The 21596-nt window shown below is 42.1% G+C and overlaps 1 protein-coding gene across 1 annotated transcript in view; it reads left to right on the plus strand.

The window, feature by feature from the left end:
• The window catches only part of Adam7 (ADAM metallopeptidase domain 7), a 29117-nt gene extending 15264 nt beyond the window's left edge, over positions 1-13853 (plus strand). The window contains exons 11-23 of the mRNA XM_090353805.1: positions 1434-1564; positions 3009-3183; positions 5093-5182; positions 5795-5990; positions 6371-6473; positions 7417-7603; positions 8188-8268; positions 9980-10070; positions 10651-10795; positions 11111-11207; positions 11738-11803; positions 12903-12956; positions 13809-13853. Coding sequence (XP_090209931.1) covers positions 1434-1564; positions 3009-3183; positions 5093-5182; positions 5795-5990; positions 6371-6473; positions 7417-7603; positions 8188-8268; positions 9980-10070; positions 10651-10795; positions 11111-11207; positions 11738-11803; positions 12903-12956; positions 13809-13853 — 1461 coding nt within the window. The remainder of the gene's footprint in view (positions 1-1433; positions 1565-3008; positions 3184-5092; positions 5183-5794; positions 5991-6370; positions 6474-7416; positions 7604-8187; positions 8269-9979; positions 10071-10650; positions 10796-11110; positions 11208-11737; positions 11804-12902; positions 12957-13808) is intronic.
• Positions 13854-21596: the final 7743 nt, after the last annotated feature.

Here is a 21596-nt window from a genome sequence, read left to right on the forward strand (position 1 = left end):
ATGAAGGCATATAAATTTAGTTCAAAGTTCAGAATGATCTCATATCCAGATACATATCCCATGACTAAAAAATTGTTTTGCACATAAAATATGATTATTTCTTAGAACAAGTATTATTCACACAACTTCATGGCTGCTTCAGCACATGAAAATATTGTCCCTGGGCAGACAAAAAATACAGAAGCCAGTCATTGTAGCCTATCAAGACAGACGTGTAGTTCAGAAATCACAGAGCTATCAACTGTTTCCTCTTCTTGTTTGTCTGACCTTTTCCCCAGTCTTGAACCTCCTAATCAGTGATGCACAATTAAGACTATTTGAGAGATTACTGGAAATGTAAATGCTTGCATTTATTTCCTTCATGTTTTTGCCTAATTACTGTGTCTATAGTGCTCTTGGTAAGTCTTCAGATTTTAAAGTTAGTATTTCTTAAAAATGACCCAGCATTTATTCTAAAGCTCTTTTTATGCCTATAGTTTGACCTTTGGTTTCTCTCTCAATTTTGATTCTCTATCCTTTGTGATATAAGAAATGGTTTATAATTTACATAAGCAAAATGAAATGAATGAACAGAAAATGTTCTGTCAGCTTTGAATAAATTGATAGCCTACCCCACTTCGGAATTTTTTTCCACTAAAACATGAATTACACCTGGGAGGAAAGATAATGACCAAATTTTCCAGAAATTTTATACCTTTGATCTTCAAGGATTTTATTCCCCCATAAGAATATATCGCTCCACAACAAAGTGCAGCATTATTTTGCTGTGTGGGAACCAAATTGAAAACAAGAACAGTATAATAGTTTACTTGTATCTCCATTAAAATATCCGGTACAAAGAAGATAATTGATAGCATTTTATCACCACTGTAAGAAAATACTATACACAAAGTGGTTACCACATATCAGAAATATATTTCTCGCAGTTCTGAAGGCTCTGAAATCCAAGCTGAAGGTCCTGCTAGAATGAGTGTCTGACAAGGACCCATTGAGGATTCAGGTAGCGCCTCTTCACTGTCCTGTCACATACTGGAAGGGCAAGAGGTCTTTCTTGAGGCTCTTGTGTAAGGCATAAATTCAATTCCCAAGTGCCGTTCCCCCATGACTTAAAAATCCCTCCAGTCCTTGGGAGTTAAGGGCTTTAAAAGATGAATTTTGGTGGACACAAGCCTTCATACTATAGTAACATCCAAGTTCATTCTGTACAGAGGCCAAGATAACAGGGAAGGAGATCATTAAGTCAGCGATGTTTCAAACAGGTATTTGAGGACCAGGAAGTAAGAAGCAGATATTTCCACCACTGGATCAAAAATGCCATGCGTATGTAGTTCCGTGGCCTCTCTTCTGAAGTTCATAATTGACATTTTTAATCTAATAACTTTTCATCTAATTTAATTAATACTTTTCATGGACTGTACATTGAAAAAACTCAGGACCTGATGCTGGACATCAACATCGTAGCAAACAGAATGGCACACCAGCTTGGGCACAGTCTTGGAATGGAGCACAATGACAGCCCGTGCACCTGCTCTCTGGGGAAATGCGTGATGGATCAAGAGGGGAGGTGAGGCATATGTTCTCTTCACTAAAAGAGAATGCTGCATGTGCTTGCTGAGAAGTGTCCAGGTGAGCCCTGTTATTGTATGGATAGATTTCCTGGAAGGTCTTTAACAAACCAGATAAGGTGAGAAGTTTGCTTTTTAACTAAAGCCTGTCAGCTGGTCATGTCTTTTGCTAGTACTACGCTTGAAACATCTCTAAAACTCTACCTGTGCATACAGGAAAAGAGCAGGACAATCATTATTGTTGGCTGACCTCCACCAAGACACTTGGGACAGAAGGGGATTTGGCTTGGCTTGGTTTGCTCTTTTTAAGCCATAATTACCTTCTTTAGGTCTATCCTGACATGTTATTCTCAGGAAGAACTTTTCTGGCCATCTGACCTAGATTTCTAATCCTCCTTCATTTTACACATTTCTTGGCATTTTCCACCTTCTCTTTTCCTTTGGTTTTGTTGTGTTTTCTTCTTGGCACTTACCACTACAGCGGATAGTCTGTGTTTCGCACACTGAGTTTCTTCGTTAGATGGCTTTTCTAACAAAGCATAGACTTCACGAGATCAGAAGATTTTATCTGGTTCCTGTCACATTGCCATTGCCTAGAATAGTCCTCGATGCACAGTAGACATTCTATAAGTAGTCATAGGGTAAGCAGACACCCAGCATCCCTTGATTATACTGTGAATTATCTGACCATAGGTCAAGTCCTTCTATACCAGGTACATTGTATATGATAAGAAAATAAACTGCTAATGGTTATCAATACTTCCATATAGTTGATTAAATGATTCCAGTTGTTAAAAGCACCTCAGCATCTGACATCGGTGAGAACCCAGTAACCCATATCTAACATTGTTATCTACATAATTAGCAATATTAACAGAATCCTGCCACCTAATGCAGGTAATTTGCCTCCCTAAAATGTACTAGCCAATCATTGCGCCAATAAATTATACCAAAGGAGTCATACAGAAGGAAGGTAGAAGGGAGGCAAATTTCAGTTTCGTAAAGAAGAATTTCATATTCCTAAGGATGTGTATGATGTTCCTAGATGGTTTGTTTCCACGAAGAGTTATAGGGGAATGCTGGGTGCCAGTCACCACACAAAGCAGTAGATATTTTTTAAATATTGAGCATGATACATTCCTTGGATTGTGAAGTTTGGAATATTGCAGGAATAGTAAGCTCCGATTGATAGTAAACAAGGTGATTGTAGGAGAAGTGGGAAGGCACTGCAAGAACAGATGACAAAGCTGCGATTCAGGAAGGGTTTGATGGAGGATGCATTGCCATTCTTTTTGCTTCCATAACACGTCAGCTGTGATTTAAGAAGATATTTCCAAGCATGAAGCCCGTCTCCCGTCCTGCTCTCACAGTTAATATTCACACTCTTTGCACTGTACCCCAATGTGTTAACAGGATAAACCTTGATTTTTATCTTCTCTCTAGCATTCCTGCAATAAAATTCAGCAAATGCAGCCAAGCCCAGTACCAGCAATACCTGAAGAACTCCAAGCCATCATGCATGCTCAATATACCATTTCCTGACGGGTTTAACGACTTACCATCTTGTGGAGACAAGAAAGTGGACGAGGGGGAGGAGTGTGACTGTGGCTCGGTCCAGGTATCTGGGAATGGCATTGTCTTTCAGACAAGGTGTATGCTCAGCTGGACTCCAGGCAGAGATTAGTTACTAATCGCATCAACTATGTTGTTTCTTGCAAAGCTTGGAATGAAATAGTGCTCTCGTTGTTCTGATTTGGAAACCAGCTGTGGAGGCAGCTTCATTTCAAGCCTTCTTAGGAAATGATGACTCATGTATAATGATTTGCCAGAGCAGCAACCCCACACTTCCCTAGCTGATATTGAATTGGCTCATGTGTGTGAAGGACCCACAGGTATCATTAAGTCTGATCTCTCACACACAGCAGGATGTAGCTAATCCTACACTATCTCTTACACTCTGCCAATTGAGTTTTACTCAAGACCGTAGGAGGCCTGTCCGTAACATAACCAGACAATTCCCATTCTTACAAACCTTTTTCTTAACAGAGCCAACATCGTTGAAACCTTTCACTCACTTAGTTGCAGACTTGGTCTGTGGAGCATTTGGGAAAAGGCTTTGAGGCAAGTGTTAAAATGAGTATGAGCTGTGCGTGGAGAACAAGGTCCAGACTCGGGAGAGGAAAGTGAAGCTTTTAACTATGTTCTTAGCATGTATGTTCTAAATAAAAATACATGGAAATCATCCCTGATGAATACAATATAAAGAGGTGTCAGAAAGCACGTGGCAAATAAACTTGCTTTATCGAAATGAACTCTGATACTTATCGAATGATGCATTCTGATGCTTGTTGACATGAACTGTAAGAAAGGAGAGTAAAAGGTTTCTTTAGAAAATAAAAATAAATGAGTGTAAGTCTGCTTTTTCCCAACATTGAAGCTATTTCTCTCGGAAGATTGTCAGATGAACATATGTCCTAGACAACTGAGGACTCAAATTCACAAGTGCACGTAAGTCACAGGGCAGTTGTGAAAACATGGTGTCTGGTGAGCACGTATGCCGTGGGGCTAGGACTCCACATTCTGACCTATTTTCAAGGTGCTGTTGCTCCACTCCTCTGAGTACAACATGGTACATGCTTTATGTATCTCAAACGCCTACTTATCAGAGAGTGAAAAGAGATGCCACAATCAGAGAGGGACCCATGACTTGTCCAGAGAACAGAAGAACTGATCTTCAAATGTCTCAGATCTAATACAAGAGTCTCAATTTGGGCAAGGGTTCTACAGCCTCATTCAGGCCCAGAAAGCCCCTCACATAATCACATGCCAGTTATTTCCTTTGCAGTTTTAATTTTGTGGGATGTCAATAACCACCCTATTGTTAGTATCAACAGGTGCATTAAAAGAAAATCTAGTTTTAAAGACATGGCATATGGGCAAAAGAGTGTCAGACCTTCAGGAGTCACATGGCACCTTAGTAATGGAACAGTGGTGTCCTTCTGGGCCTGGGAGCTGTGGGGAAAAGGGAAGGACCCAGACTCTGGACTTTTGATTCCTTTGTGTGTGTATGTCCAGGCCCTAGGGCTTGAACTCAAGGCCCAGGCTTTATCTCTATGCTTTTTTGCTCAAGACGAGTACTGTTCTACTGTTTCAGCCACAGTTCTACTTCTGACTTTTCTGTGGTTCATTGGAGGCAAGAGTTCGTGGACTTTCCTGCCCAGGCTGGCTTTGGACCATAATCCTCAGATCTCAGCCTCCTGACAGCTAGGATTGCAGGCCTGAGCCACCAATGCCTGGCTTGTACTCTCTGTCCTTGATTAGTAAAATACCTAAGCTGTGGAGTGTTCAACAGCTAAGGAAAACAAAAATAAGGAAACTCAGTTAAAGTCTCAGACAGTAATCTTTACCGGCATCCCAGATTCCATTTGCATTTATCCCTGAAAGTTCACGCAGGAGCACAGCTTACCTCAGCAGATAGGAATCAAGATGCGAAACTCTCTGATATTCGGTTTTGATTTATTTCCCAGGAGTGCACTAATCCTTGCTGCGATGCACACAGATGTCTTCTGAAGCCAGGATTTGATTGTGCCCAAGGGGAGTGCTGTGAATCTTGTCACGTAAGGCCCTGGGCTGGGAGAGGGTTTCTCTGCTTTCAGCTCCGGTGGATGAACAACTGTAGAACCGCCTGACATTCGCCGAGCCTCCATTACTAATTGCAGGGTGAGGCAAGGCTTGCTCTTACCAGAGCATTCAGTGCTGCTGCTACCAATGGCCCAGGGAAACATAGCACGTGGCCTCAAGAGGGATGCTGTCTTCCTCAGCTGAGAGGAAAGCTGCCATCTCCACAACAGAGGTGTTGATGAGCAAGGGACTACACTGGGACTGCCAGTGTCGTGGGTGGAGGAAAGGTGACCAAAAATCCTGAATGATGTTTACCATCATTTGCCTCACTGGATCATGAACTCACAGAGAACACAGTCACTATAGAGACTTGTGACTAGTGTAACATTAGAAATTGGCAAAATCACCCTCTGGTCTTCCCTAAAACTGCATAGGTGTTAATGCCCTTTACAAATGAACATAATTGTCCATGTAATAGAGAAGGAAGCAGTGGTCTGACATTCAAGACATTTCAGATCAATTAAAGGGGCCAATTTGTAACCCAGGGACCCAAATCCTACCTACCTAAGTGTGTACACGCCTCAGTCTGATTTGATTTCCTTTAACAGATAAAGAAAGAAGGATCTATATGCAGACCAGCAAAAGATGAATGTGACCTTCCTGAAGTTTGTTCGGGCCACTCATCTGAATGTCCTCTGGACCAATTCCAGCCCAATGGGATCCCATGCAAAAATGCAGAAGGCTACTGCTCCCAAGGAAAATGTCCCACGCGGGACCAGCAGTGCCAGGCACTGTTCAGCAATGGTGAGAGACAGTCACAGCCATAAAGCCAATAGCCTGCTTTTCTCAGTTATTATCATATAAGGATTTGGGGTCAGATTAGAAACCATACCACTGGTAGCATCTAGCAAGCATCTCTTTGGGCATGGCTTCTATTGTTGATCCTACCTTGTGGGAGACAGATATATGTATATAGAGATATAGATATAGATATATGACTTGATTTACTACCTTAAACTTCCTAACTCAATAAGAGAGGTAAATAATTCGTTACTTGCTGCTACTCTCTACTACATAATTCTACCATGGCACAGACCATCCAATTACATTAGAAAATAAGTTGTTGTCAAGATTACCATGTTTGTGGTTTCACTGTCTTATGCTATCATAATTTCACACCCCAGGAGCAAAAGGGAGTCAAGACACCTGCTATAAGATGAACAAAAAAGGAAACAAATTTGGCTACTGCAAAAACAAGGAGAACAGATTCGTTCCTTGTGAAGAGAAGTAAGTGGCCGCTGAAAAATAATGCTACATGAGGATGTTTAGAAATGCCAGCAAGGCTCTTGTGGCAGCCCTGGGCCTCTTTTGTTTGAGAGAGAGTGGGGAGAGGGGGAGCAGGAGAGGAAAGTGCATGACCCTGTCCTTGTGGACTGATAGGTGCTCACACTGTGTTTATAGCTGGAGGTGATGGGACATAAAGAAGGAAAGATGGGGAGAGCTAGAGTGCTTATGAAGGAAAATAAGATCACAGAGAAAAGGAATGGGTTGAATAGAATGAAGGAAAAGTTAAAAAACAAAGAGCGAAGGAAATAAAATCATAAAAAGGTAGAGTTGAAATTAGGGTGGATAATTGAGAAGTTTTATCTGTCGTACAAGTGCATGAACCTAACCACACTTTGAGTTTTGTCAGCTGGCATTCCACAAGGCTTTAATGTGTGAATGAAAAAACGAGGCTTAGACTGAAAACAGCAGCCATAAAAGCCAAAGGTGAAGGTCAGCTTTGTTCATGGATATATTAGATAGAAATGAAGGGTCCCTTCCTTTTCTTCCCTCATTTTAGTTGCAGTCTGTGTGTCAAATTTGGGTTACAATGTTAGAAACACACAGACCATCAGAGACAACCAAAATGCCAGAAAAAAAATACTAAGGACATCTATTAGTCTCATTAAATCACACACATTCACGTTACTAGCAAGGAATATTCTTTTGTGAATTTGGACTGACTGCTACTAGTTTGTGAAAATCACAGGCAAATTTTTTTTATAATTACTTGAAATAATTATTTATTCAGCTCAGTTCCCATACTCAGGACTTCAGCTGTCTTGATGCTTTCTCCACCTGCTCTGAATGAAAAGTCTGGGACTAGGAAAATGTATCTGGGCTACTGTCCTGCCAGCCTCATCTCCTAACTGACTCCATATCTACAAACATTCTCCTTTTCCTGCAGAGATGTCAAATGTGGGAAGATATTCTGTACTGGGGGACAGCTCTCGCCTCTCCATGGAGAAGAAAAGATGTATTACCTGAAGGTTCCACAACGGAATACTACTTGCCAATGCAGGACCATGTTTTTCTACCACAATTCTGAAGATGTTGGCCTGGTGGACTCTGGAACAAAATGTGGAGATGGAATGGTATGATTGTTTACTGGAACTTGTGCTTCTGCTGAAAACATCATTGGATGGGTTCCAGAGGGACTATTGAAGGGAAAACGGCAATTTTAATAAATACTGAAGCAATCACTCTGTAATAGTATTTTTAATTGTAGTCATATTAAGTGATACATAGTTGCTATAAATATACTTAATGAGTATTTTCTATTAGCCATCTAATGAAATCGGATATGATGTTTTTTCTAACTAATGTGACTGTCACATTCTTCATGTAGTTATTCAACCAAATTTACTGGCCAAGGACTAATTTGTCAGGAACCATACTAGACATGGATGATTGAAGAAGTGGTTCAATAGATCTGTTCATATGTGATATTATGCCGAGTGTTTTCTAGAGCTGTCACCAGTGTGGATTTGGAATGAAAAGGATGAAGTGTGTTATCTGCACAAGAAGGAAGAAAAAAATCCAGAAACAATAGGGGGGAAAATCACATACATGTTCATTAGACTATAGACAATGGAATGTATGATTTTATGTAATTACGTAAATTGATAAGTCATATAGGTTATCCATCATTCTAACTTGTTTGCTGCTTTACTTCTAGGTGTGCAGCAATGGGGAATGTGTAAGCCTGAGAAAGGTCTACAACACAACAAGCTGCTCTTCTCTATGTGATGAAAACTCAGTAAGATCTGATTGCTTCTAAAATTAGCATGATATGGGCCCCTGATTTACATATACCTTTATTCTTGAGTATAATCAGATAGGTAGATGGTAAGATAGAGAGAGACTGACAGACAGGCAGATAGATGGGTGAGAAATAGATTTCTAAACTCATGGTTGGTCTGCATTTGGTTGTCATATGGCTAACTGTGGCAAAGACAGTCTTTTTTTGCATTTTTTTATTGTAATTAGTAAAAGGGTTACATGATATTTGCCAGATAGAAGGTGCATTATTTCACATACATTGATACCCTTTCACATGTCTTGGTACCCATCTCCCTCCCCCCCCACACCCCCCACCCGTCTTGGTTTTCCCCCCTTCCCTATCAAATTTCAAATAACCAAATACAAATAAATTCAATATATCAGATAACAAAGTGAGATACTATAACAATATGAGATAACCAAGGGACAGCAAAGGAGATGAGAGACAACATGGTACATTAAGGACAACAATCATTCGTTATATGGCTTTTGTTTTGATATCCTGGAGGTCCTTTCAATTAGCTTCATACTATCTGGCCTTATGTATCAAGATTTTGCTCTATTGCAGATCTCTGCTAGTAGAGCCCAAGGTTTCTACTGATTATGACGAATGAGGGAAACCATTGAGCCTAAGTTCCTTTGAGCAAAGACAGTCTTGTACTGTAGATTTCACTTTCCTGTTTTGACAGATTTCTCCAAGGATGGATAGATAGATAGATAGATAGATAGATAGATAGATAGATAGATAGACAGACAGATAGATAGATTTTTGCACATATCAGTAAATTCAAGGCAAAGAGTCAAACCATATGTCATTAGCTTGGAAACCTAGAAACGTCCACACAGATGAAGTTTAACCCTGAAGATGAAAGGTCATCCCTCATGATATTACCTGTGATTCAAATACATCAGTGTCAACAACAGGCTAAAGCTTTTGCAACTCACCTCTATTCAAAAAGCTGGCAGTTTATGTTTTGGGGTGACATCTTTCCTAATTCCAATTAATTGTGTGCTGAGACTTTTTTAGATATGTATCAAATACTTTCATGTATTATATACATATATGCATATATGTAATATTCATAGTACTGTACACATACACACTATATGTAATGCTCATACTTCAGTTGTAGGAAATGACACCTTTTCATGGTCAGGAAAAGACACACTGATACTATGTTAGGGGGAAAGGAGAAAGAACTATCTTTAACTCCTGATACATTGCCACACAGTTGAATCCACCCTCACACAGTGCTTTGTCATGAAATCAGTAGCCTTCCACCATTTTTTCCATGTCAGTTCTACCCCATTATTACTAAGCTTCTGGTTGGTCTGCATTCTGGCTGTCATATGTCTGACTGTAGCAGAGACTATTCAAGTAGGTTCTGGAAAGATAAGTCATTCTGTCGTGTTCTGCAGATTTCACTTTACTGTTTTGACAGACTTCTCCAAAGTTGGTTACTTCTTGTGTTTTTGTTTGGTTATTTTCATGCCTCATTGATTTTTGTATGTAGGTTAGCTCATTAATCAATATAGATGTGTGTGTGTGTGTGTGTGTGTGTGTGTGTGTGTAAATGCATGCACAGGTATGTGTGTTTGATGTGAAACTAACATTAGCCTAAATGAAGTAAACAAACAAACAAACATGGCCTCCCTCAGTCAATCATTTGATAGAATTATGTGGTTAGGGGTTCTTTCAGGTGGATGGCCAGAAACCTTGGTGCCAGTGTGCAGAAGGACAGACGCTTAACGACTGGGGGGAATCCTTCAACCTGACCAGTAAGCATCCGGGCATCCAGCACCTCCCACAGAGCACAGGCGTGCCCGTGGGCATGCTGTGCATTTGCTGTGTCTCTGTGTGGTCCTCTTCCACAGTGCGCATGCTTGGAGACTCAAGCTGGATGAGGTGCCATGGCCCCCATAGAGCTCATCCAGCCTCTTGTAGGGAGAGGCTGCTTTTAATTTCTCCCCCCTAAGAAAGTGAGCCAAGCAAAGACAACTAGTGTGTGTTGTTGCTCTCTTGTAGGAAAAGGATGGGGATGTTGACAATGGGTCATGAATAGAGTCAGGGAAGAAGTGTCTGGGAGAGCTTAGCAGGAGGGGGTGAGGGACAGAAAAGGGTGCTGAGGGTGGAAGGCTGTCATATGAATACAAAGACAACATTGTGAACTGATAGCTGGCCAAAGGCAGGGGAGGAGAGTGGAAACATGAAGAGAGGATAAAATCATTCAGGGTACACTGCAGGCATGGATGGAGAAATTGAAGTGAAATCCTCTCCTGTTGTGTTAATGTATAGTAACACAAACTTAAAAAGAATCGTACCATCTCCACTAACTGCTCACTTTGCATTGTTGTAAAGCAGATTCCCTGGTTGAGGGCCACGTTTTCAACGCTGCAGGCATTTCCATTGTGGTCGTGGCGATTATCTTGGCTATTGCTGGTGTGGCAACTGTCACATTATTAATTCGCTACCAAAAGTGCATTAAGCTGAAGCACGTTCAGAGGTACGTCTACATTTCCTGGGGTAGAGGGACTCTTACAAAATCTAAAGTTTTGTGTCTGTAGGAGACTAACTCAGTGGAGGGAGAACGTCTAAGTTTCTTTCTGAAGAGCTATTAAAAACTGCTAGTAAATCAACCTTTACCATGTCTGCCCATATCCATATTATGTCTCTGTTGTTACATGTTGGAATAGTCTAGAGATCTTGCAAAAATACCTAGACTGGTGGTTCTTCCAGTATCCATGTTTTCAAAAGGCTTCATTTTCACCACAATTTTGCCTCCTCATGTATGTCCCTGTCCCATGTTTTTTTCTGACAGCCCTCCTAGAGAAACACAAGGGGTGGAAAATAAAGGCTACGTCGCTGAGGATCAGTCGGGGACTGAGCCTGTGTTGACAGACATTCACCCCTTACATGTAAGGGAGTTTCCTGTGCACTGGTGATGAACTGATGGAAATGTCCGTGTGTGTGTGTGTGTGTGTGTGTGTGTGTGTGTGTGTGTGTGTGTGTTTCAAGTCAAATTTGGCCTTAGCTGCCTGGGGTGCGTAGTTCACTGAGAAGGTAACTGTGTTCCGTGGAGATGCAGTCTCCCAGTTTGCCCACAAAGAAAGCACTTGACCTACCATGGGGCAAAGGCAAAGGGCACAGCTGAAGCCACAGTGGAGCCAAGCGGGGAGTTCAGAAGCCCATGTCTATTGACCAAAGAAAAGATGAACTTTCACCTGGATAAAGAGTCTAAGCCAGAAAACAAATCTTAACCAAGTTAGAAGAATACATTAGACTGCAAGGCAGCTGCCTATGAAGAATATTTTTTTTCTATCTTCAGGAGGGTTTTTTTTTTGCCTTTCCTAAGAAAATATTCCAGGGAGAGCTGGAAAATATATTCTGGGGACTTGGCAAATAGTCATAGTAGTGATCATAGATTAACAATGTGTCTTTGCATTAGCAGAGAACCTCAGAGTCACTGGAGAGTCTTCCCTCTGGCTTCCCAAGCCCTCACTACATCACGCTGGTATGTCCCAGTTACCGCCTATGGCTTACAGACATCTGTGACCATGTCATTCACAATTTCTACACCTTTCATCTGCTTCTTGGTGCCTTGAAAAGGCCAATAGAATCACACAGCTCTCTGACTTGAAGTAAAACTAGGGAACTCTGGTTTAAAGACATCTTGTTAGAATAGAGAGTAGGGAAAGAAGGAATGAGAAGAGAAGATGATTCCTTTGTTTGAAATGTGGATGTCTTGTTTAGTATCAATTCTTGTAAAGCAATTTGGTTGTATTACCATTAATACATTGCTTACTGCAATTACCTTGTTTGTCTTTTTCATTGAGTTCTACTCCTGAGCTTAGAATTCTCAAGGATAAACACACATGAAGTTTTCATCAGCTCCAGGGCTGGAAAACTCACGGTGAAGCAAAAAGAGTAAACCCAAGAAACATGGCAGGATCTCTAACAATTGCAGAACTATTGATTGCTACACCAGCATCCTCAAGGTGGCATAGCAGAGCATGCCTCGCCACGTTGTGAAATGGGCAGTTCTTATAAAGCTTTCTTTGGGGATGATGTAAGGCTGGGTCAGAGCAGTTTTCAGCCTTTGATTGCTCAGTGCCCTCTGGTCAGGCAGAAGGATCTAGGCCTCTGCTATTTTCATACATTCCCCACAGAACCCATAGCACAGCCCATCATGGAAAGCGGGTTTTGTTTACCTGGGTTCCAGTAAAAAAAAAATAATACATACACACACACACACACACACACACACACACACACACACACACACACACACACATATATGGTGTCTGAGTCAAAGAGAAAGCTTAGAAAATCTCTTACCATCCTCATTCCAGGGAAGATTCCACAAGTTTTATAAAGACTGATAGTTTCTTGTAAGATATTTCCTAACCAGAAGTATCTACAGTCTCCCCTTCCCAGAGTGATCTATATACTATCCTAGAGTTTTCATGGAGCACGGAGTTCTCTGCTCATCTGTGTTAGCATATGTGTATGTGTGTGCACATGTGCACATGTGCATGTGCATGTGTGGGTGTGTGTGCAAGAATAATAATACCTGATACAATTCTTGACACCACACAATTTATTTATTCTAGAAATCTGCAAGCAAAGATCCAAGAGGAGTTACAGATCTCAATCAAAGTGCTAAGGTGCTATATTTGATGGCAAAGGACCTGTCCTTTTCTTTCTTTTCAAATGTTGTCGTTCTTTTATGTTCTTTATTATTGAGAGAGGATGGTCTCTGTTTCTGTCCAAGACTAGGATGTTTAATTATTTTCACTGACATTTGTTGAAATCTCTTAACAGAGAATTCTGAAGAACAGAAATTTTTAAACTTGACCAAAAGAGCAAGCAAGCATTTAACATATCAAACTCTTGAACCATTTTAGAAAAAAACAACACTCTTTTTTTTCATACTTTAATTGGCCAAAGAATATATGCTTAAGAGGGATTTTTACATTTAAAATAATATGCACGCATTAGAACATTTAATGGGAAACAATTTTTTACTTTGGTCAAGGGGAGACAAAATGCCTCATTTCTTAGTTACATTTCTGAGTTTTTGCTTTGTTGCTTTCCTTCCTTGGTCTTTAGTGAAGATTGCTTTCCTATAACATACTGGGTACTGGGTCTCTCCATGCAGTCTTCTTAGAAGGAATTCTGCACAGTGCCAGCACACTGAGTAAAAGAAGGAAAGTTACTTTTGGAACAATCCCTCCTTTCCTTCATGACAAAACTATGCACACACAGCAGAAATGGGAGGCTCTTCTCAGGGCAAAGGAAATGGTTTGATATCTTGTACTAGAAAACAAGATTAATTTCGACTTTTAATAGGCCTGGTCATTTCTGTAAGTCCATAAACAGCCCCATCTTAGGCAATCTTTTTATAAGTGTGAATAAACATAACACAGCAGAGTCTAGGAAGGTTATGCTAGAATGCACGTGAAAGGAAATGTACATAGGAAGTGACTTGTTTTTGTTAACCATCTGTTTCTGTTTAGGGTCTGAAACTGGACATCCAAAATGGCTGTGCAATGCTGGGCTGAGGACATCAAGCTGCAAGACTCTGCAGTCTTCCCTCGTGTTCACCCTACACATCTCCGTAGTTTCTGCGATCATCTTTACCCAGACGGAAGAAAAATGTTGAAGAGAAACATTTTCTTTCTGCTAATATTTACTTGTAGAATTCACAACCTATAGCGTAGACATATGTTACAGAAAACGTCTTGTGTCTTTTCAAATGCACTTTCTTCTCCTACGAGAACAAGCAGTTTCTTGGCTCTGGTATTTTTTGCCTACAAAATGTTCATCTACTTACTTTTACAGCAATCAAAACTGGGAGAAATCGAAGAAGCAAAACATCACATGTGAAGGATTCACTCAAGCATTTAATTGAGTATAGTGACCCATAAATGATTCATCCCTGTCTCCTGAAACACCAAGAAGAGCAGGGACCAGTGCTGTGGTGTGATTTCATTGGTCAGTTAAGAGTGGAGCAGGCTGAGCAATCAAAGTTCACCAGGATGACAGAATGGTCCCTAAAAACTACTCTAAGCCAGCAACTAAGGACCCAGAATGTTCCTGGCAGTTCAAATCCTTGCTTTGCCCTTGTAGAATTCTTCTAAGTAGCTGACTAAAAAAAAATGGCGGGCTATAAGGATTTCAGAAAATTAACCCCAGCTAGAAGGAAGAGCATGCTCTGATCAGCCATGAAGGGTCTGTAGGGGGTTCAGGCCAGAGAGGAAGAGAGGAAGAGAGCGGTCCTGGCAACTTGTCTGTGGCCTTGCTGACATTTTCTTTTCCATAGAGAAGCAGTAGGAGCAGAGGGGACTCAGTGACTTGAACCTGCCAATTTTCCTAACATTGTGGATACAGCCGACACGTTAAGGAAGTGTATGGCTACATGTGTTCTCAGACCGATGGATGCAAAGTTAAATCCTCTAGGTAAATGTGAGGAGAAGGAGCCTCATTCTACCATGAATAATTCCAAATTACAGGGCAACCATATTGTCATATTTTTCTGAATCCTCCTTATGTTGTTGAGTAATAAGAGCTAATTCCTTTTATAAAAGGACCACTCCTCTGGTTTGTTAGTTTCATTACTGTTCCCATATTTCTTCCAGAAGATTCTCTACCACGGTCTACTTATTCCCTTATATTCCACATTTATGGGCTTACTCATTAGGTCTGGGACCCCGTAGATCCTGCTTTCTTGATTCCTGGCTAGTGTAATCTGTGTATCTTCTACCTTTGCTCCTCTTTGGATGGCTGTTCTGCAGGGTGAGACCTTTTGGGGGTTTAGGAAGCATTTTCCAAGCTCCTTTCCCCGGGTCTTACAAGGTGGATCTAACCTTCTTCTGCCTGTTTCCCTCCCTGGCTCTTCTTCTTAGGGATCTCAGCCTTCCAGTGTTGACTACCACTTACCACTGCTGCTAGCTGCAGGTAACAAAGCCCAGTGGCTGTGGTCAAGTCCTCAGGTTACAATCAGGGCAGAGTCTCAGCCCCACCCTCTGTTGGGGGAGGGAGGGGAATGTGAAGCATTCATTGTGGAGCATTCAGGGTCTCAAGTGTCTCCAGGACCTTAACCCCATACCAGTGGTCTCTAATCTTGGATCTTACTTATCCCAGTGTTTCTTAGAAATGGAGTCCTAAGGATTGAAGCCCCGGGCTGAGTGTCAGCTTATTTAGATGTAGTCCTAACATTTCCCACCTTTTGCCTCCAAATTTGAATCCTGTCCCACCATTGCTGGCAGGGATAGAAAGTGAGTGGACATGTCCACCTTCTTGTCTGCCCATGGCCTTGTTGCTACATGCCTCATCCTTGGACTGATGAACCTCTTTGCTGCTAGAATGCCCAAACTCAGTCCAAGCTTGACCTACTCCGGGACTCTGCGCTTTACTCTGTAGCTGAGTCACAATCTCAAACGAAATATCAAATGAAATATTGAGTCTCAGGGCCCAGCTCACATCCAATCCCTCCAAGATCTCACCGTCTTTCGTCTGGTTTTGTGTCGACATTGGTGGGTTATGACCACCGTGTGGGGCACGGAGATTGTTGTTGGAGCTTTGTGCATGGAAGTGTGGTGCTCCACCCTGAACACCGTGTAAGGCCCAACGCTTGTTTTTAATGGCTTTGGTGGATGGAGGAGGGAAAGGGGGAAAGTAAAAGCTTTATAAGCAAAGGTGCAAAGCCTCTTACAGCCAAATAGAAAGATGGCCCCTAGCTAGTTTTAGAACTTGTAGTCACAGCCAAGGTCAGGAGTGTTCGAGCCAAGACAGGACTGGATGGAAAGATGTTCTGAGAAGGGGCCAAAGCTTTTATGCTTGTCATGGCTCTTCACATACTCTTGAGATGCACAAGTGACCCAAGAGAGAGAGACAGAAATTATGATTAAAGCCAAGTGCAATGACACATGCCTATAAGCCCCACACTTGGGGGGATGGAGGGGCAGAGCAGGCATATCATGAGTTCAAAACCAGCCTGGGCAACATAATGAGTTTCAAGCCAACTTAGGGCTACATAGTGAGACTCTGTCTAAAAAAAGAAAAGAAAGGAAAAGAAAAAAGAAAAAGAAAGGGAGGGGGATTTCAATGTAGGACTAAAATCTAGCTGAGTTCTGACCACACTCTCCAGCCGCCAGATGTATTGATGACCCGGGTGTAAGCGGAAGCTCTGCCCAACCACTGACCAGCTAACACTGCAGAGTAAGGGGTGACTCACAGCAAAGCAGGAACAGGAGCAAGGCCTGACCAGATAGGTCAGTGTCTCAAGTCTATAGCTGGGAGGAGCAACAGACTCTGTGGTTAAATTTAGGCAAGACACTTAAAAAACACTCAAAAACAAATCCAGATCCCTGTTTGACACCCCATACACTGTACAAATAAGTCTGTTCTTCCACCTCTTCTGCCCTGGGTGCAGCAACGGTGATTCCAAACAACAGCAAAATCTTCCTCCTTCTATACCACTCCCTGCCTGCATCTTTCATCCACCAAGCACTCTCAACCTTAGTCATCTGCACTCAACCACATTGCCTATTTACCCAGGCTATGTCCTGCCAAATAATGCAAGGATTCGAAACTCACCTTGGGAGGACTAACACTGGAGAGTTACAGAAAGGTCATTACTTCCTTATTCCTGGTGGGAATATGCATGCAGAACTTACCTGACAAGCAGTTCCCAGGAGGACCACAAGGTGGCCACATAGCTAGCTAAATTCCAGGTCCCCTGGAAAATTGCTAGGCAATTTTATTCTTTTTTTCGGAACATCAGGACACCACAACTTTAAATAAACTTCTTGAAAAATTTGCTAAACTTTATTCTTGCTTTTTCTTCAGACTGCATCCCTTTCTGGTATGACCATGTAAACAACAAGAGATAAATGAATGGATAGATAGATAGATAGACAGATAGATAGATATTGGGGTTGGGGTTGTATGAACACACACACACACACACACACACACACACCAGGAGAAGGCTGACAATATGAAATCTTCCAGTGGAAAGTTTAAACTAGAGAAGCAATTAACTTCTTTGCATTCAGTTCTGGTGTCGTCTTTTTTCACACCTAGATGCCAACAAACCCAAATGATGCCGTGTCTTGAACACTGCTTGTGGGCATCTAGTGTTGCAATTATTTTTAACTGGCATTACCTACACCTTTGTTTTCTATAGGCCAGCAAATGAAGGTAGCTGGCGGTTGCTGTGGAGACCGGAAGGTCCCCTCCCCCTCCTCCCTGGGGACTGGGAATGGATACTCCATGTCAGGAAAAGCCGGCAGTCTGTGTCACATATCTGACTTTGTGATGGGCCATTGAGGGTAACTGATGTCCCTCAACTAATCACCACCCAAGAGTGAGAACTATTGATTAGATCCCCAGGGTTTATTGGAAGCTTCCAGATCACTTTTAAGCCACAGGTCAGGCTTTTAGAGCCTTTATGTAAGGAAGTGGTCTCCCCGTGGGCTTCACACAATCCATTAATATCTTCCACCAGGAAAAGCTGCAGTACTGTGCTACATATAATGCACATTGGTTGCTCAGAAATGAGGGTGTATATATAATGCTGAACCTCAGGGGTCTCCAGGGAGGAAAGGTACAAAATCAGGGGCCTTTGCGATTACTGGAGTGCTGGCTGGGACAAAATCCCATCAAAACAGCTTTATTCAATCTTCCCTGAATGAATTCAAAAGCCAGGACTGCTCACTCGAGGGTCCCAGTGATTTGATATCATAGCAAGGCCAACCAATGCAGCGTTTATTGAGGGCACACCATTTGTAAGGCATTGCACTCCGCATTTCCTATGTATTATGCCATTTAACTCAGAACAATCTTGGGCACTGCATAATGGGTTGTTTTTTTTTCTCACTTTATGTCTTGAGAAAATTGAGGTCAAAAGAAGTGAAATGTGAGTTGAAAAAGAGCTAGCTGATTAATTCGTCAGGTTCTCAGATCGGGAAGTCTAACTCTGAAGAGTGCACTCTTCCATTATCACGTTGAATTTCATGGAGGAAAAGCAGGAAAGTCCATACCAACACCACCACTGCTACCACCAGATTCCCCTGCACCACAGACATTTGTGTATCTCACTCCTATTTTCCTTTTTGTGTTGCCAGTCCTGGGCCTTGAACTCAAGGCCTAAGCACTGTCCTTGGGCTTTCTCAAGGTTAGCGCTCTACCACTTGAGCCACAGCACCACTTCCAGCTTGTTCTATGTATGTGGTACCAAGGAATCGAAACCAGGTCTTCATGCATGCTAGGCAAGCACTCTACCACTAGGCCAAACTCCTGGCCCCTATTCTCCTTTTTTATACACAGAACCACAGTAGCCATAGTGTGTAGGTTTGCATAACCAGAGAGATGCAGCCAAGGCAGGAGGCTCTACTTGGGAAGACTGGGCTACCAGGAAGATAGGGTTTCAAGGACCTGAGCTTCATCATTCCTCTTCCAGCTCTTCTCCTGGCAGCCTCTCCTTGTTTTGCAAAGACTTCTGATTGTGGAAGACACTTTCTTCCCAGAACAGGCCTCTCCCTCTGTTTGCGTCCAGCTCAGTGTCATAGAAGACTGTGCTGCTGCCTCTGCCTCTGCTTGTCTGAGGGGCAAAGAAAGAAATAGGATTCCTGATAGTGGACACAGCCGTGGGCCAGGGGAGGAAAGCAGTTGTCACAGACAGGGGTGTGTGGCACAGCCTTCATCCTTGCTTCCATGCAGGATGCACCATAGATCTGGCCAAAGGGCCCAGTCACAAGGCACAGCTGAGCAAGCCTGTAGCTTCTTCTGACAAAGAGCTCTGAGCTGAGAGTGGCCGGCCAGCAGAGAGCAGTCAATGCAAAGCCTGCTCCCTTCCCTGCCCTCCATATTGTTTTGTAACGCAGCAAGGTATCGGCTCCATCTTCTCATCTTCTCATCTCTGGAGTTAGGCTACAGTGAAGAAAATTTCCAGTGATGAGTTATTATTGTCATAGGATTCAAACGAAAACTCTTTGCCTTCCTTTCAGGAAAACATGACTTGAGACAAATCCTCCAGCACTGAAGAGTTAAACTTCTTCCCTCTCCTACTATCAATATGTTTTTTGTTTTGGTCTTTTCTCCTCTGTCTTTCCTTCCTTCTTCCTTCCTTCCTTTTTTTCTTTTTGGTGCCAATACTGGGACTTGAACTAAGGGCCTTGTGCTCTTTTTAGCTTTTTCTTCTCAAGCCATGCCTCCACTTCTAGATTTTTGCTGGTTTATTGGGGACAAGAGTCTCTCAGATTTGTCTTCCCAGGCTGGCTTTGAATGACAAGCCTTCAACCTCATCCTCCTGAGACGCTAGGATTACAGGTGTGAGCCACAGTGCCCAGCTACCATCAGCATCTTGATACCAAAGCTTAGTCAATAAACCAAGGATGGAGAATAATAGTCCAATAACATTCTGAGATTCCACATGGTTCTTTCCTCTCAAAGTCCTGCAGCAGGGAGAGTGGCTGCCAACCAACTCGATCTTCTCTAAAATGTCTCTGATGTTCTCTCTGAAAAAAGAACATTGCCAAAGTTCAAGATGTCACTTTCTTCCGAAGTCTTGGGGGCAGGCAGAGTGGGGAATGGATAATCTCATAAGAGGCACACTGATTGAGTTCGAGGCCTCGGGAGTGAGGCAATTCAGGAGAGAAACAAATCAATCCATCCATCTCCTAAAGCTGATTTCCCCTCCGGGGGAAATGTCCCCAGCTGACTGTGCAGCGCTCCATCCCCTGCCTTCAGAGCAGAACCATCAAACACAAGGCCATGATGCACCACTCTGGTGGCTCTTGGAAGGCATCAATTGAGACCACCCCTCCCCCGGGGGCCGAACTACACCATTTCCTGCATCACCGAACTTTGTAGGATTCTGGTCTTCACTAGGATCCAAGAGTGGAAGCAGATGCAAAGAATTCATCTAGGTTTCATGGTTGGGGGGTGATTTAAAACTAACAAAATATGTAAGGGGGAAACACCCTTCAGGCTCTGTTTACTTACTTACTCATCAGTACTCCTTGTATCTCTGTACTTGTATACTTATTATGGTGTGCGTGTGGATGCTTTTGTGTCTAGAGTGCTGAGCTAGTGATACTCAAAGGCACAGGGAGGTAAACCACTGTCCTGAGAAATCTCAGCCTCGTGGGGAGTCAAAACAGGCTGACCATATAACGAGTGATTGTTGTCCTTAATGTACTATGTTATCTCTCATCTCTTTTGCTGCCTCTTGGTTATCTCATGTTGTTACAGCATTTCACCTTGTTATCTGATATATTGTATATATGCTTATTTGATTATTTGAAATCGGATAGGGAAGGGGAGAAAACAAGATGAGGGTCAGGTGTTGGGGGAGGGAAATGGGGACCAAGGCCTGAGAAAGGGTATCTATGTTTTTTTAAGTAATGCACCTTCTATCTGGTGAGTATAATGTAACCCTTCTATTCATCACAATAAAAAATATATATGGAAAAGAAACAAAACAGGCTGACAAGTACATGCTCACAAAATAATGTGCTGAATGACATGGTGGGGGGGAGAGCAGGAGGTGCCACAGCCCTGGGGAAGAAAGAGAAGTTCATACCATCTACTTCCTGTGTATGTGCAGGGACTTACAGACTTCAGATATGAAAAAATAAAAGCATATCCAAAACATTACTCTAATATGATTTCCTGAAGAAAAAAACACTTAACAATATCTATTTAGATTTTACTCTATTATGATCATAGCTCAACTGTCTGAAACTTTGGACCAAAAGGCAAAGGGTGAACTTATCAAATATGCCTTTGAGTTTAAAGGACAGTTGGTCCTCTTTTAAGTAATGAAAATAAAATCTCGTGCAATTAAACAAGCAGCCGAAAATAGCTACCACATCAATAATTCGAGACATGAGACCCAGGTTGCCTAGCTGCTAATGCAGTGTGTGGTCCCACTTGTCCTCAGAAGCTTTACCCCAGAAATTCTCCCCCTGAAGATCTGAAAACCTATCATCCCCCACCATTGTCACCCTCAACACCAATAAAGGCCCCTTAAGGGAGAGAGACAGTCTATCTGAAAAGAGTGACATTTTTATCCACTTCTAGACAACATAACTTCTCTTTTCTCCTGAGCATCATATAAGACTTGAATGCATTGACTATCGTCATAGTAACAATTGCTGTGCTTTATGCTGCTAATTCAGACATCCCTATCTTTTTTGAGAATCTTTGGGTCAAGTTTCCTCTTGACTCAAGGTCACAGTTTTCTTCTTGTTTACATGTTTCATCATTTTTCCTTCGATGTCACCCATTGTGAGTGA

This window comes from Megascapheus bottae, chromosome 20 (genome assembly GCF_031878675.1).
Source record: "Megascapheus bottae isolate mThoBot1 chromosome 20, mThoBot2.hap1, whole genome shotgun sequence".
Taxonomy (NCBI): Eukaryota; Metazoa; Chordata; class Mammalia; order Rodentia; family Geomyidae; genus Megascapheus; species Megascapheus bottae.